Raw genomic sequence first — 11,022 nt, forward strand, 5'->3', positions numbered from 1 at the left:
TTTACCTAAATAATACTCTACTATAGAAAAATGCTTATTTTAAAGAAAATATTTATTCTGATTAAAGTACTTAGTGTGATATCTAAAATTTTTATGAAGACAGAAAAAGGTCTTATAGAAAAGACAAAAATTATCAAATCATAAAATATCTATCATATATAATAGCAATCTACTTGAAGAACACAAATAACCTTGTGTAATGTATAACACATTTATAAAATTCGTTTTGTGAATACATATTTTAAATTGAATAAATTATTTGATCTATAGATAAAATATGATCTTTTTTCATCTGTAGTACAATTATTTTGTAAAATCGGTAAGAAAAAATCCTGGCAGCACTGTTTTCAACACTTCTTGGTCTAACTTGACGTTTATCCTTCGATTTGCCCATTACACCATTACGTAAATCAGCGAACGAAAATTTCTAGTACGAGAAGTGTAAAAACATGTTGAAAGCCGGAATAACCCTTAAATTACTCTCGAAACAGAGTCAAAATGTGCGACTCTTAGCCACCGCAGTGGGTTATAAACAGGCGTTAGTTAATATCCCACCGACAAAGCTAACCGTACTCGATAATGGAATTCGGGTTGCCTCTGAAGATTCCGGCAGCGCAACGGCTACTGTTGGCCTATGGATCGATGCCGGATCAAGGTATGAAACATCGAAAAACAACGGAGTTGCTCATTTTCTTGAACACATGGCTTTCAAAGGCACCAGCAAACGATCGCAAACCGATTTAGAATTGCTGGTGGAAAATATGGGTGCGCATTTAAATGCATACACTTCTCGAGAACAGACTGTGTTCTATGCTAAATGCTTGGCAAATGATGTGCCAGTTGCAGTCGAAATTCTTGCAGACATCATTCAAAACTCTTCGCTCGCTGAACCTGAAATCGAACGAGAACGCGGTGTTATTTTACGCGAAATGCAAGATGTCGAAAGTAATTTACAAGAGGTAGTGTTTGATCATTTGCATGCCACAGCCTTCCAAGGTACCCCTCTAGGACAGACTATTCTTGGCCCCACTAAGAATATCAAGAAAATCTCAAAAGCTGACCTGCAGCAATATATCAAGACTCATTACCAGCCTACTCGCATTGTTCTTTCTGGGGCTGGTGGAGTTGAGCATGAAAGGCTTGTGGATTTAGCTAGTAAACATTTTAGTGGACTTAAAAACACCGTCTCTGATACCCCACTATTGGCCCCATGTCGTTATACCGGGTCTGAGATTAGAGTACGTGATGACTCAATGCCTCTTGCACATGTAGCAATTGCAGTAGAAGGTGCAGGATGGACTGATGCAGATAACATTCCTCTAATGGTCGCTAATACTCTTATTGGAGCATGGGATCGATCACAAGGTGGTGGAGCAAACAATGCATCTTATTTGGCTAGGGCTGCATCTAGTGCCAACCTTTGTCACAGCTTCCAATCCTTTAACACCTGTTACAAAGATACTGGTCTTTGGGGTATCTATTTTGTAGCTGAACCTCTACAGCTGGATGATATGGTATACAATATTCAAAAGGAGTGGATGAAACTTTGTGTATCTGTGACAGAAGGTGAAGTTGAGAGAGCCAAGAATCTGCTGAAGACAAACATGCTACTTCAGCTTGATGGCACTACTCCAGTGTGTGAAGATATTGGTCGTCAGATGTTGTGCTACAACAGACGTATACCTGTACATGAACTAGATGCTCGCATTGAAGCAGTCACTGCCAAAAACATTCATGAGGTGTGCACTAAATTCTTGTATGATCGCTGCCCTGTAGTTGCTGCTGTTGGTCCAACAGAAGGATTACCAGACTACACTAGAATCCGAGCTGGCATGTATTGGCTCCGGGCTTAATTGTAGATCCTAGATAAATAATTAAATGTTATTAAAATCAGTTAAGATCAAAAAATTAAATTACTGATCCAAATGTCTGTGGTTTTATTGTAATAAAACACATTGTCTTTGGTTAATGTATTTATTATAGGAGCATAAGTGAATAAATAAATGTGTAAATAACAGAACATTTTTTTAATTTCTTTTTATATTTAATAATACATAATTTACATTGCTTACAGTTATATAATTGCTTTTAATAATTTTAATAAACATTTATGTGTCTAATTTACTACCCTTTTCTTCTATATTCTCTTGAATATTGGCAATGTTTGGTTTACGGGCTGTACTGGTCTTTCGCTTCTTACCATATGGCAACACTTGTTCATTATGGCTGATCAGACTTGCTGAGGAGATAAAGACAGATACTTGCTCAGGCGTAGGACATGCAACTATGAGAGTATCTTCATATGAATAACCAGAGTTGGTAAGAATTTGTTCGACTTGCATGAAGTAGCCAACAACATTATTCTGTAAAATAAATAAATATTTAATGCTTGTACAAATATCTTTTATCAATCATAGTTATTGATCATTATATTCCAATAGTAAATTTAGTTTTATAATCTAATAGGACCATTTGCAAGTGGTCTAAATCCAATGTCTTCTAACAACCAACTCATGGGGTGATATTGCTAGTTTCTAGAACTTAAATGCATGGGAGCCATTTGTTCTGCAAGCAATGTGGCCTAGCCTACTTACTCCTACTTCAACTTGTGAATTTGGTTACATCATCACATTTTATCAAAAGTGGTTGATGGTTGGCATTAAATGAAGTTTATTGAAAGTTGTTGATAATTTTTACTGTGGGTACAACAGAATGTTTTGTTTTAAATGTTAACCACTTGCCAAAACTGGTAATAGTTGCAGTTTTTATACATAAAACCTACAAAATTGAGCCAAAGATTAAAAAAAAAAATTATACATACACGAATAGGTCTAAATAAGATGAACTCTGTTTCTTTATTTGCTAGGTATAATTGCATAGAGCGCTGGAGTGGGGCAAGATGAGTTTTGATTCTTCTCTGTGCTTCCTTCACCACTACCGCCATCTCTTCGGGTGTGGCCCATGGTTGCAATTTCAATTGTTCCACTGGAGTAAATGCCTGCGCCTGACATGAATTTATTAAAAAATTATTATCTCAAATTCTATATAATGAATAATAAAGTTTCAGAAAATTAACATTTTCGTATATAAAATATTAGTTGTGTGGATTCTAAAGACTGTTTTGTAATGAACCAGAGACAAATTATATATAGGAAACTAATACGCAATTTATCTAAATTTTATTTGTACTGTCCAACTATGGGGATGGCTTTGAACTATTTACTGGAGGATTAATTAATGAAAGAATTTTTGTAGTGTAAACAGTCTAGTATTGGCTTTCGTCTCACTCACAAAGACAGATATACTTATAGGCTGCACAAGGCAATTGAATAATATAATGAACCAAAATTACACATAACAAGCCATAAAAATTATTTTGAGGCTGAAAAATTAAATTTTAATTATTTAAAATTAGTTTTGTGCATACAATTTTTGATTACCTTTTCAATGAACTCTATTAGTGGGCCCGCCAATATTTCCGAAGCATGCTTTATAAACATCTCGCAACAATTCTTTAACTGTCTATCAACTTCCTTTCTTGAGTCAAGTAAATGTTCCTTCACCATAGGCGTCCCTTCTAATAGGAATTCTAGAAGTGCGTTGTTGCTGTTCAATGAGAATATTTGACGAGGCTTTTGTATGAGACCGTAGGCTGCGTTCTTTACATTACTAAAGTCTAACGTAGTTTCTTTTATTACAAAATCAACTTGAAATGGTGCTATTTGTTCTCTTAATATAAGCAAGTGTTTTATTTGGAACAGCTCTCCATCAATGTTGGTCTTCGTTGCAGATATCTGTTTAGCGGCGTTATCGATGCTCTGAACGCATAAGGATATAGCTTCTTGTGCAAGGCCCTGGAAGACTCTTTTCTCCAGGCATCGGTACAGCCTTGAAAGTGCAGCCAAAGTTCTTCTGACTCCAGGATACCACATTCCGTGTAAATCTGCGGGAGACGCCTGCGGTCTTCTCTGAGCTTCAATGTTAATATTTGCTACTTCCTGGGACGTTGCCGATATGTCTGATATCATCGAGTTTCTGGAATCACTACGCTTTAGGCTTTGTTCTTGTAAGGACATTGCGATTTGCTGTAAATGTGAATATGTTATTTAAATCATAATAAAATAAATGTTCTTGTTTTCGTTAATTGAGAAGTGCGCAAAATATTACAAGAACGCCTTCGCAAGTTAAGTTACTAGATTTATGATGACTATCGTTATCATAGGACGTCCACTGCTTGACATAGACCACCCTCAATGTTTTCCAATAAGACCAATTTGAATCGGTCTGCAAGACGTTCGGTTTTCGGACGATCTTAGCAAGGTCACCTGTTCATCTCGGTTGATGTCCTATGCTGCGTTTGCCCATACGTGGTCTTCATTACAGAACCTCAAGCAAAATGGCAGATCACATTGAGCGTAGACTTGATGACCGCTGGGTAAAGTCCTAAGTTCTAGAGTGTAGCAAACGCAGCGTAGGAAGACCACATCTATCGTCAGTCGACCTTGTTCAGGCCGCTTATAATCGGTCATATTGGAATTCAATGAGAGGAGGCCTGTGTCCAGTATTGGAGAATCCAGGGCTGAAATGATCATGAATGTCTCTAAAAATGGGTAGTGGAGGTCTCTAACAGTACCTCCATCATCTCAAGCTTATCGGGGTAGGCGAGATCACCGGGCGCAGGGCGGTACAGCAGCACGTCATGTCGCAGGTGCACGTGCGCGCGGAACACGAGCCGCTCCTGCGCGTCCTGTAGCAGCGCACGCGCCGCCACGCCCAGCGCGTTCAGCGCCGCTGACAACAACACAGCAATACATGCGACGCGAACATTATTTCAAAAATTATTGTCATATTGCTATTTCCAAACCGCTACTACTTTTAATATCATAGATAAATAAATTATTAGATGAATGTTTCAGTCTATTTTGTGTTTCATAATTTGGGTCATATCTTATGCAACACCTGTTGTACTGTTCTATAAATAAGATCATAAATATTACCCTTCTCATTTATTTAATGTATTAATACTTAAAGCTCTCTATATAATACTCATTATTTAAATCGATTGATTCAAACTTTCTTCTAAATATAAAACACAACTCCGATTAATAAAGTGTACCATAACATAGCCCTTGTTCTAAATTCAAAACGTAAAAAAATCGTATGGTCACAAATTCTTTGCTGTAATGCAACCAACCAACGCGGCGAGGTAGATTGGTATGACGTCATCTGCAAGGAAAGTTCGCCACTTCAAGTTTTGTAAACAAAATAATAATAATATGGATCCACGAGAGATAAAAGGAAGTCAGTAAAACGATGCTTAATTTATAGGTATCAAAAAGGTTTCACTAGCTATAAATAAAGACTCAAAGTACAAAAGTTCCCACAGGCGCTCAAAGAGCCGTGTAGAAGACTATGGTTAAGATTTCTCTATGAAATCGATTGAGAAATAAATAGATGCGTAAATGAATGAAAACAACCGACATATTTCAGCGTATTGACATGTTAAAGTGATAGTGATGATAGAACGGATGGCCGCTGGTGCCTTAAGGTCTTAAGAGTAGAGTCCAAAGTTCCACATGAGTAGCGTGGAACGTATGCCCAAGAAGTGGATAAACAAACTGGTCAAGGATGTAGTAGACGATGTCTGTAGGGCGTTTCGAACCAGTCTTTATAGAAGAGGCCTGCATCCAGCAGTGGACATTGTACGCCTGTAATGATAAAGCAAAGACAGGTAAAAGATAAATTCATGATATGATACAATACTTCTATATATTGTTTCGGAGAATTTAATACTGTTAACCTTGGGGTCTTTTACAGTTCCGTAGATACTGAGTTCACGAAATGGAAGGGTGCGTAAACTATTCAAAATTTAAACTAAATGTATTCCAGTTCGCACAATGACGTGTAGTGTATTGTATGTAAGTGTGCGGTTGTGGAGGACAGTGAGGAACACTCAGCAATCTAAGGATACTGGTCCTACTTTGGATCGCCTTCGCTGTTCGTTGAACCGAGGGCGGGCGGACACCCATCAGGATACTTACGGTCATTCACTTGCTCTTCAATCACCTCCACTCGTAGGATGACGCACAACTCTGCAAGTGTCTCCAAGTGGTTGATGTGTATTATTTGCGGCCTTAGTGTTTCATACAAGCCGTTGCATAGACTTTGAAGATATTCACTGAGAAGAATTATTTATAAAGTTTAATAAAAAGCAAGCAAATTTTTTAAATATAAATCTATCAATAAATAAATGTAGTTAAAAGTTTTTAGTCGGTGAATGTGTATTCATTTGCCAGCAAAAAGCTTTAATGCTTTTATATCTATATCCCATCTTTGTCTAAACGCCGATCACTCTAAAATATGTCAAATTAATTTGTCTTTCTATTGGAAATCGAGACGCCTATAACTTCAGGTAATACATCCAGTCTACAGGGCAGGTAACAATTAATAATCAATTTTAATAAGTAGAATTTTTGAAAACACTTTTCATTACTATACTATTATTACTTTAATTATTATATCAGATAGCAATGATTTTTGGAAAACGTGTATCATACATTAATTTACAATAAGCTACATAAAATTTGAAACTATTACACCTTTAACCAATTACTTAAAGTATAAGTATATACTAAATTTCAGTTTTGTGGATTGAAATACAGACAACATAAACAGAAAAGCTTTATGCAATATTAGTAGAGTTCATAAATTACTGACACAATCGATAAGCTTCGGTTTTGTAGAATGAAATTGCCTCTATGGCATAGTTTTTCATCAGCTCGATACAAAGCTGTTCAAACCAATTGTGCTTCATCAACATCATTTGGGTATCCGCTGTTGGACTTAGGCCTTCACCGTATATTTCCGATTAGAAGCGGCCAGCGTCTAGTGTCTTCGGATGAGCTAAACAAGTCCGTTTGTCCACTTTGTGGTTGGAGGTCCGAGGCTTTTATTATCTGTGGTCCACTCTGTTATCTTAAAGGCTGCAGTACTTATGAAAGAATAATATTTCATTAGTGTGAAATCAAATGCCATGTACTGCTAGTTTTGTAATTGATTTGACACTCACTCAAGTGCCGGCGAGGGTTTGCTGAACAGGTTGGCGTAGAGGGCGTACTCGTCGCGGCAGGCGAGCGCCAGGAGAGAGCAGGCCGCTCGTAGCGCGGCGCAGTGCTCGCGGGGAGCGGCGAGCAATGCCGTACTCGCTGCGCCGCCCGCTGCCCGTGACCTCCTCGCAGTATACTCGCGCTGCGCATCGCTAAGCAGTGCCGCATAGCTAAAACATAAATATTTTTAATATCATATGTAGACCGACATTCCTCAGGTATTGCAGGAGGGTATAAAAGTAGCAGTTGATAAAAATAAAACCAAAATGTAAGATATCAAGTCGAGTAAGCCAAATAAAGCAATCTACAAAAAAAAAAAAATTAAAATAAGAAAACAATAAAACAGTAAAATAAAGCAAGATAGTAGAATTGTAAACAAAACAGAATAAATAAAATTAAATGTGACACCAACTGTGATAAGATTTACAAATTTAATTAAATTAGTAAAAAAGGTTTATGCACTAAATAAATTGTGATAAGAAAGATAAGAAGCCCAATACCTGTGACTTTTGGGAAGTGAGGAGAAGGATGAAAGGTGATGAAACGGAGGTAACTAAAAATGAATGAGTACGTAAGAAGAGAAGCAAGTGAAGTATGTCAGAAGATCAAATGAATGATCTTAAGAAGACTGAAAGAGAAGTAAAGAAATAAAAGGAGAGATGTGAAATAATTAATTAAAAATTGTAAGTTCCCGTCCCTAAACAAGATAGGGTTGAACAAGAGACCTCTAATAACGGTGGCCACATAAATAAAAAATATGATGTGTAAAACACACTTATTCATATACACCCTATTAAATTTGCGTGTAATAAAAATGGTTCACAATTATTTATATTAGAGTCCAATTAAAATAAGAAACCTTTTAAATTAAAACTGTGATATGGAATAATATAATTATGTGATTTGTCATATGTTAATTTTTTAAAATGACAAATATGTATATGTACATGTATTTCTATAAACAAATATATAATTATAAATACAACAATAAATCAAACACATCAAATCTAGGAGAAGTTCACATTTCCCTGAGATAGAAAAAATGAAAATTTATTTATTCAAAATTGAAATTTTTAACTTTTTTTTTAAAATCACTTTTATTTTGACTCTGCTTCGCAAGGTGTTGTAGTTGTGGATAAGAAGCAGAAAGAAACTTCACAACAACAAATCCTTTTAAAACTTTAAACAATGCAGACTTATGTGCAATTACTTTTAGATATACCCTAAATAATAAAAAAAAAACAAGTGTCATTGCTGCCAAGGATACTTGTCATTTAAATAATCAACAGTTAAGAAAATATTTCTTAACCGTCTTCTTTAAAATTTCAGATTCTCTGATGATGATCTTCATTTCTCTGATTCTCTGATCTAAGTTGTGAGATCATGAGACATTTACTATATACAACATATTATATATAACCTTTATGTATTAATTTAAATAAACTAACTCTTCATTAGTTTCTGCTCTTTTCTCTATCTCACTGATGACCATCCGTAATTTTGGAGCCACAGCTTGGAATTTCCCGAAATAAACAGCATAGGCAGTATCCATTGTCTCCTGATCAGTAGAGCCTTCTTCAGGTGTCAGTATTTGTTCTGTGGCTTGGTTAAGAACTTGGATAATATATGACCTGATGAGAGAGATGCCACGGCTTTGCAGATGTCTATATTTTACAAAGTAGGTGTGGGCCTCTTTGAAGTTGCTCTGAAAAAATAATAATTCCGTAAAGGATTTGTCCTAGATCAAGTAATAAAAAAGTCTGATATTTTCAGTCATATGATCAAAAAAACATAGCAGAAAAGACATTTGTTAGATTTTAAATTGTCATCATCATACCAGCCAATGGACACCAGTTAAGATATAGACTTCCTCTTAAGATTGCCACTATGACCGTTATGTTCTTTAAATGCATCTCCTACTTCATTAATGTTCCTAATATTAATAATTTTTCTGCTTATAAAAATCAACATTTTTTCAATTTTAGCAGTACAACATCCACCACTGGGCACAGACTTTCCACACAACATTTTCCAGTAGGATTATTCAGATTTTTTACTATTAGTATGGTAATTACTTATTCACTAGGTAAGTCAGAATGAGATTGATTTAAAATATTGTACTTGGAAACTAATTTGTATTGTATGAATATAATGCAGTACATACATGTGCCTTCATATAGTCCAAGCATTCATCAATTTTTGCCAAAACATTAAAGAATGCCTCACTGTTTACTGACATTGTGGGACTGCTCAATCTCTGTGACAAGTGCTCCACCTGGGTGAAATAATGCAATTTCTGTTTGATGTCATCTCCTGCAAATGGGATATAATCCTTTTTTTATATACATGCATTAAATATTAAAAGCCATAACTTATAAATACAAAATTGATCAAAAAAGGGTTTGTAATTTCAAAACTCAATTACAGCTACTTTTTAAAAATAGTCAAATTGATGTACCGTTCAGCAATTTTTTTATATTTCCGATATATTTAGATACATGGAAGGTTGTTATGGTGAAAAAGTGAAAATCTCCATAAAAAGTAGCAGATATTAGAAGAAAATTATGGTTTCTATTGCAAATACAAGCCTCTGTAAGAGTTTAAATACCTTTTTTTAGCTGCCAAATCTTTGAAGTCAAACAAAACTCAATAAAATAATTGATAGGATAACTCCATAAACACCAGAGGAAAGTGTGCATAGCAATACAGTATGCTTGAGAATTGCACCGACCACAGCCCTGGAGATTATGATAAACCTGCCTCCCTTACCTGTATGTAAAACACAAAGCTGTTCTTTCCGCAATTAGGCTGAATACCCTTAACTTATGGAAAAGAAGCAATCTCAAACAACGTTAACCTAGAGGAGGTCAAAAGAGGCACTGCTTTTGCAGATTCCACAGGTAGAAAATAGCAGGGTGCAGAAGGCATCTAGTCTACAACCTTTTTCAAATTAGGGCAGCCTAAAAACTCCCAATGGAGCTGTGGAGCTCAGGCCACTACATTGTACAATTTTGCAGAATTGGGTAAAAACTATTCAGGAAACATTTGGTTGAACAACTTACCTATGTTTGAGAGCTTAGTCTGATCAGCCAATAATTGTTCACTCATTGTATGAAGTGCATTTGTTTTGTTTGATACTAAATTGTATTCCTCTGATAATTTATTCAAATCTGCCATTGTTGCTGTAATCTATAAGAGAATATTTCTTGTTTATATTGCTGTTTATTTACAGATATTATAAATTGTTGCTGCAGATTAAATTAAAAAAATGTACCAACTTGATCTGTTAAAGAAACACATTCATTTCTCCTTTCCTCCAATTGTTTATAATAGTCATCATATGGAGCATCATCTGCTTTGGCACTATTCTCATTCAATTGTTCATACCACTCTAAAAAATCAAATGTTGTTTCAACCACTGGCACTGATATGTCTTCTGTTTCAGTACTAGAATGCTCTGTATTTTCCTACAATGAACAATAAATGAATGTTAATACTCGTAACTTTTAAATAAATTGAAATATTGGCTAGCAACAACTCTTTTCCATTGCCATAGCCAATATACTATTGGGTTCTAATTAGAATAACCTTGTTCCTTTAACAATTAAAATCGTATAAATGTAATAAAAAGTATTGTTTGAATTTTGATTAGACTTTCGATCATGATGAAGGCTTTTAGGCAATTTTTTTTTGTGTTTTACCAGAATGTTTACAGACTTGACTGATACTAACTTGTTCTAATTCTGGTGAAACACCAAGTATTAACGTTTCCAAATCTAGAATTGCTTCCCTTTGACTTGATGTAAGTGGCGCTAAAGGTTTTTCGGACGTTTCCCATAATAGCAGTTTATTTTGAATTTCTTTTAATGTCATATTATCCATATTTGCATAGAAAGGAACAGTTTTCAAATATAAA

The 11,022-nt window shown here is 35.3% G+C and overlaps 2 protein-coding genes across 2 annotated transcripts; one reads left to right on the plus strand and one right to left on the minus strand.

Annotated features, from left to right (window-relative positions):
• The first annotated feature begins 347 nt into the window (after positions 1-347).
• UQCR-C1 (Ubiquinol-cytochrome c reductase core protein 1) lies at positions 348-2,020 on the plus strand. Its single transcript, XM_068770405.1, has one exon. The coding sequence runs from the start codon at positions 450-452 to the stop codon at positions 1,851-1,853; it is 1,404 nt and encodes a 467-aa protein (XP_068626506.1). The 5' UTR covers positions 348-449; the 3' UTR covers positions 1,854-2,020.
• Positions 1,970-11,022, minus strand: Cog3 (conserved oligomeric Golgi complex subunit 3). Its single transcript, XM_068770404.1, has 11 exons — positions 10,839-11,022; positions 10,385-10,573; positions 10,169-10,295; positions 9,271-9,419; positions 8,555-8,811; positions 7,070-7,276; positions 6,042-6,178; positions 4,634-4,791; positions 3,441-4,085; positions 2,822-3,004; positions 1,970-2,363 (listed from the first exon to the last, which is right to left on the minus strand). Exons 1-11 carry the CDS (start codon positions 10,986-10,988, stop codon positions 2,109-2,111), a joined length of 2,457 nt encoding a protein of 818 aa, XP_068626505.1. The 5' UTR covers positions 10,989-11,022; the 3' UTR covers positions 1,970-2,108.

Source organism: Battus philenor, unplaced genomic scaffold (genome assembly GCF_028537555.1).
Source record: "Battus philenor isolate CCGP_79_NKW_IND1 unplaced genomic scaffold, ilBatPhil1.0.hap1 SCAF_3, whole genome shotgun sequence".
NCBI lineage: Eukaryota > Metazoa > Arthropoda > Insecta > Lepidoptera > Papilionidae > Battus > Battus philenor.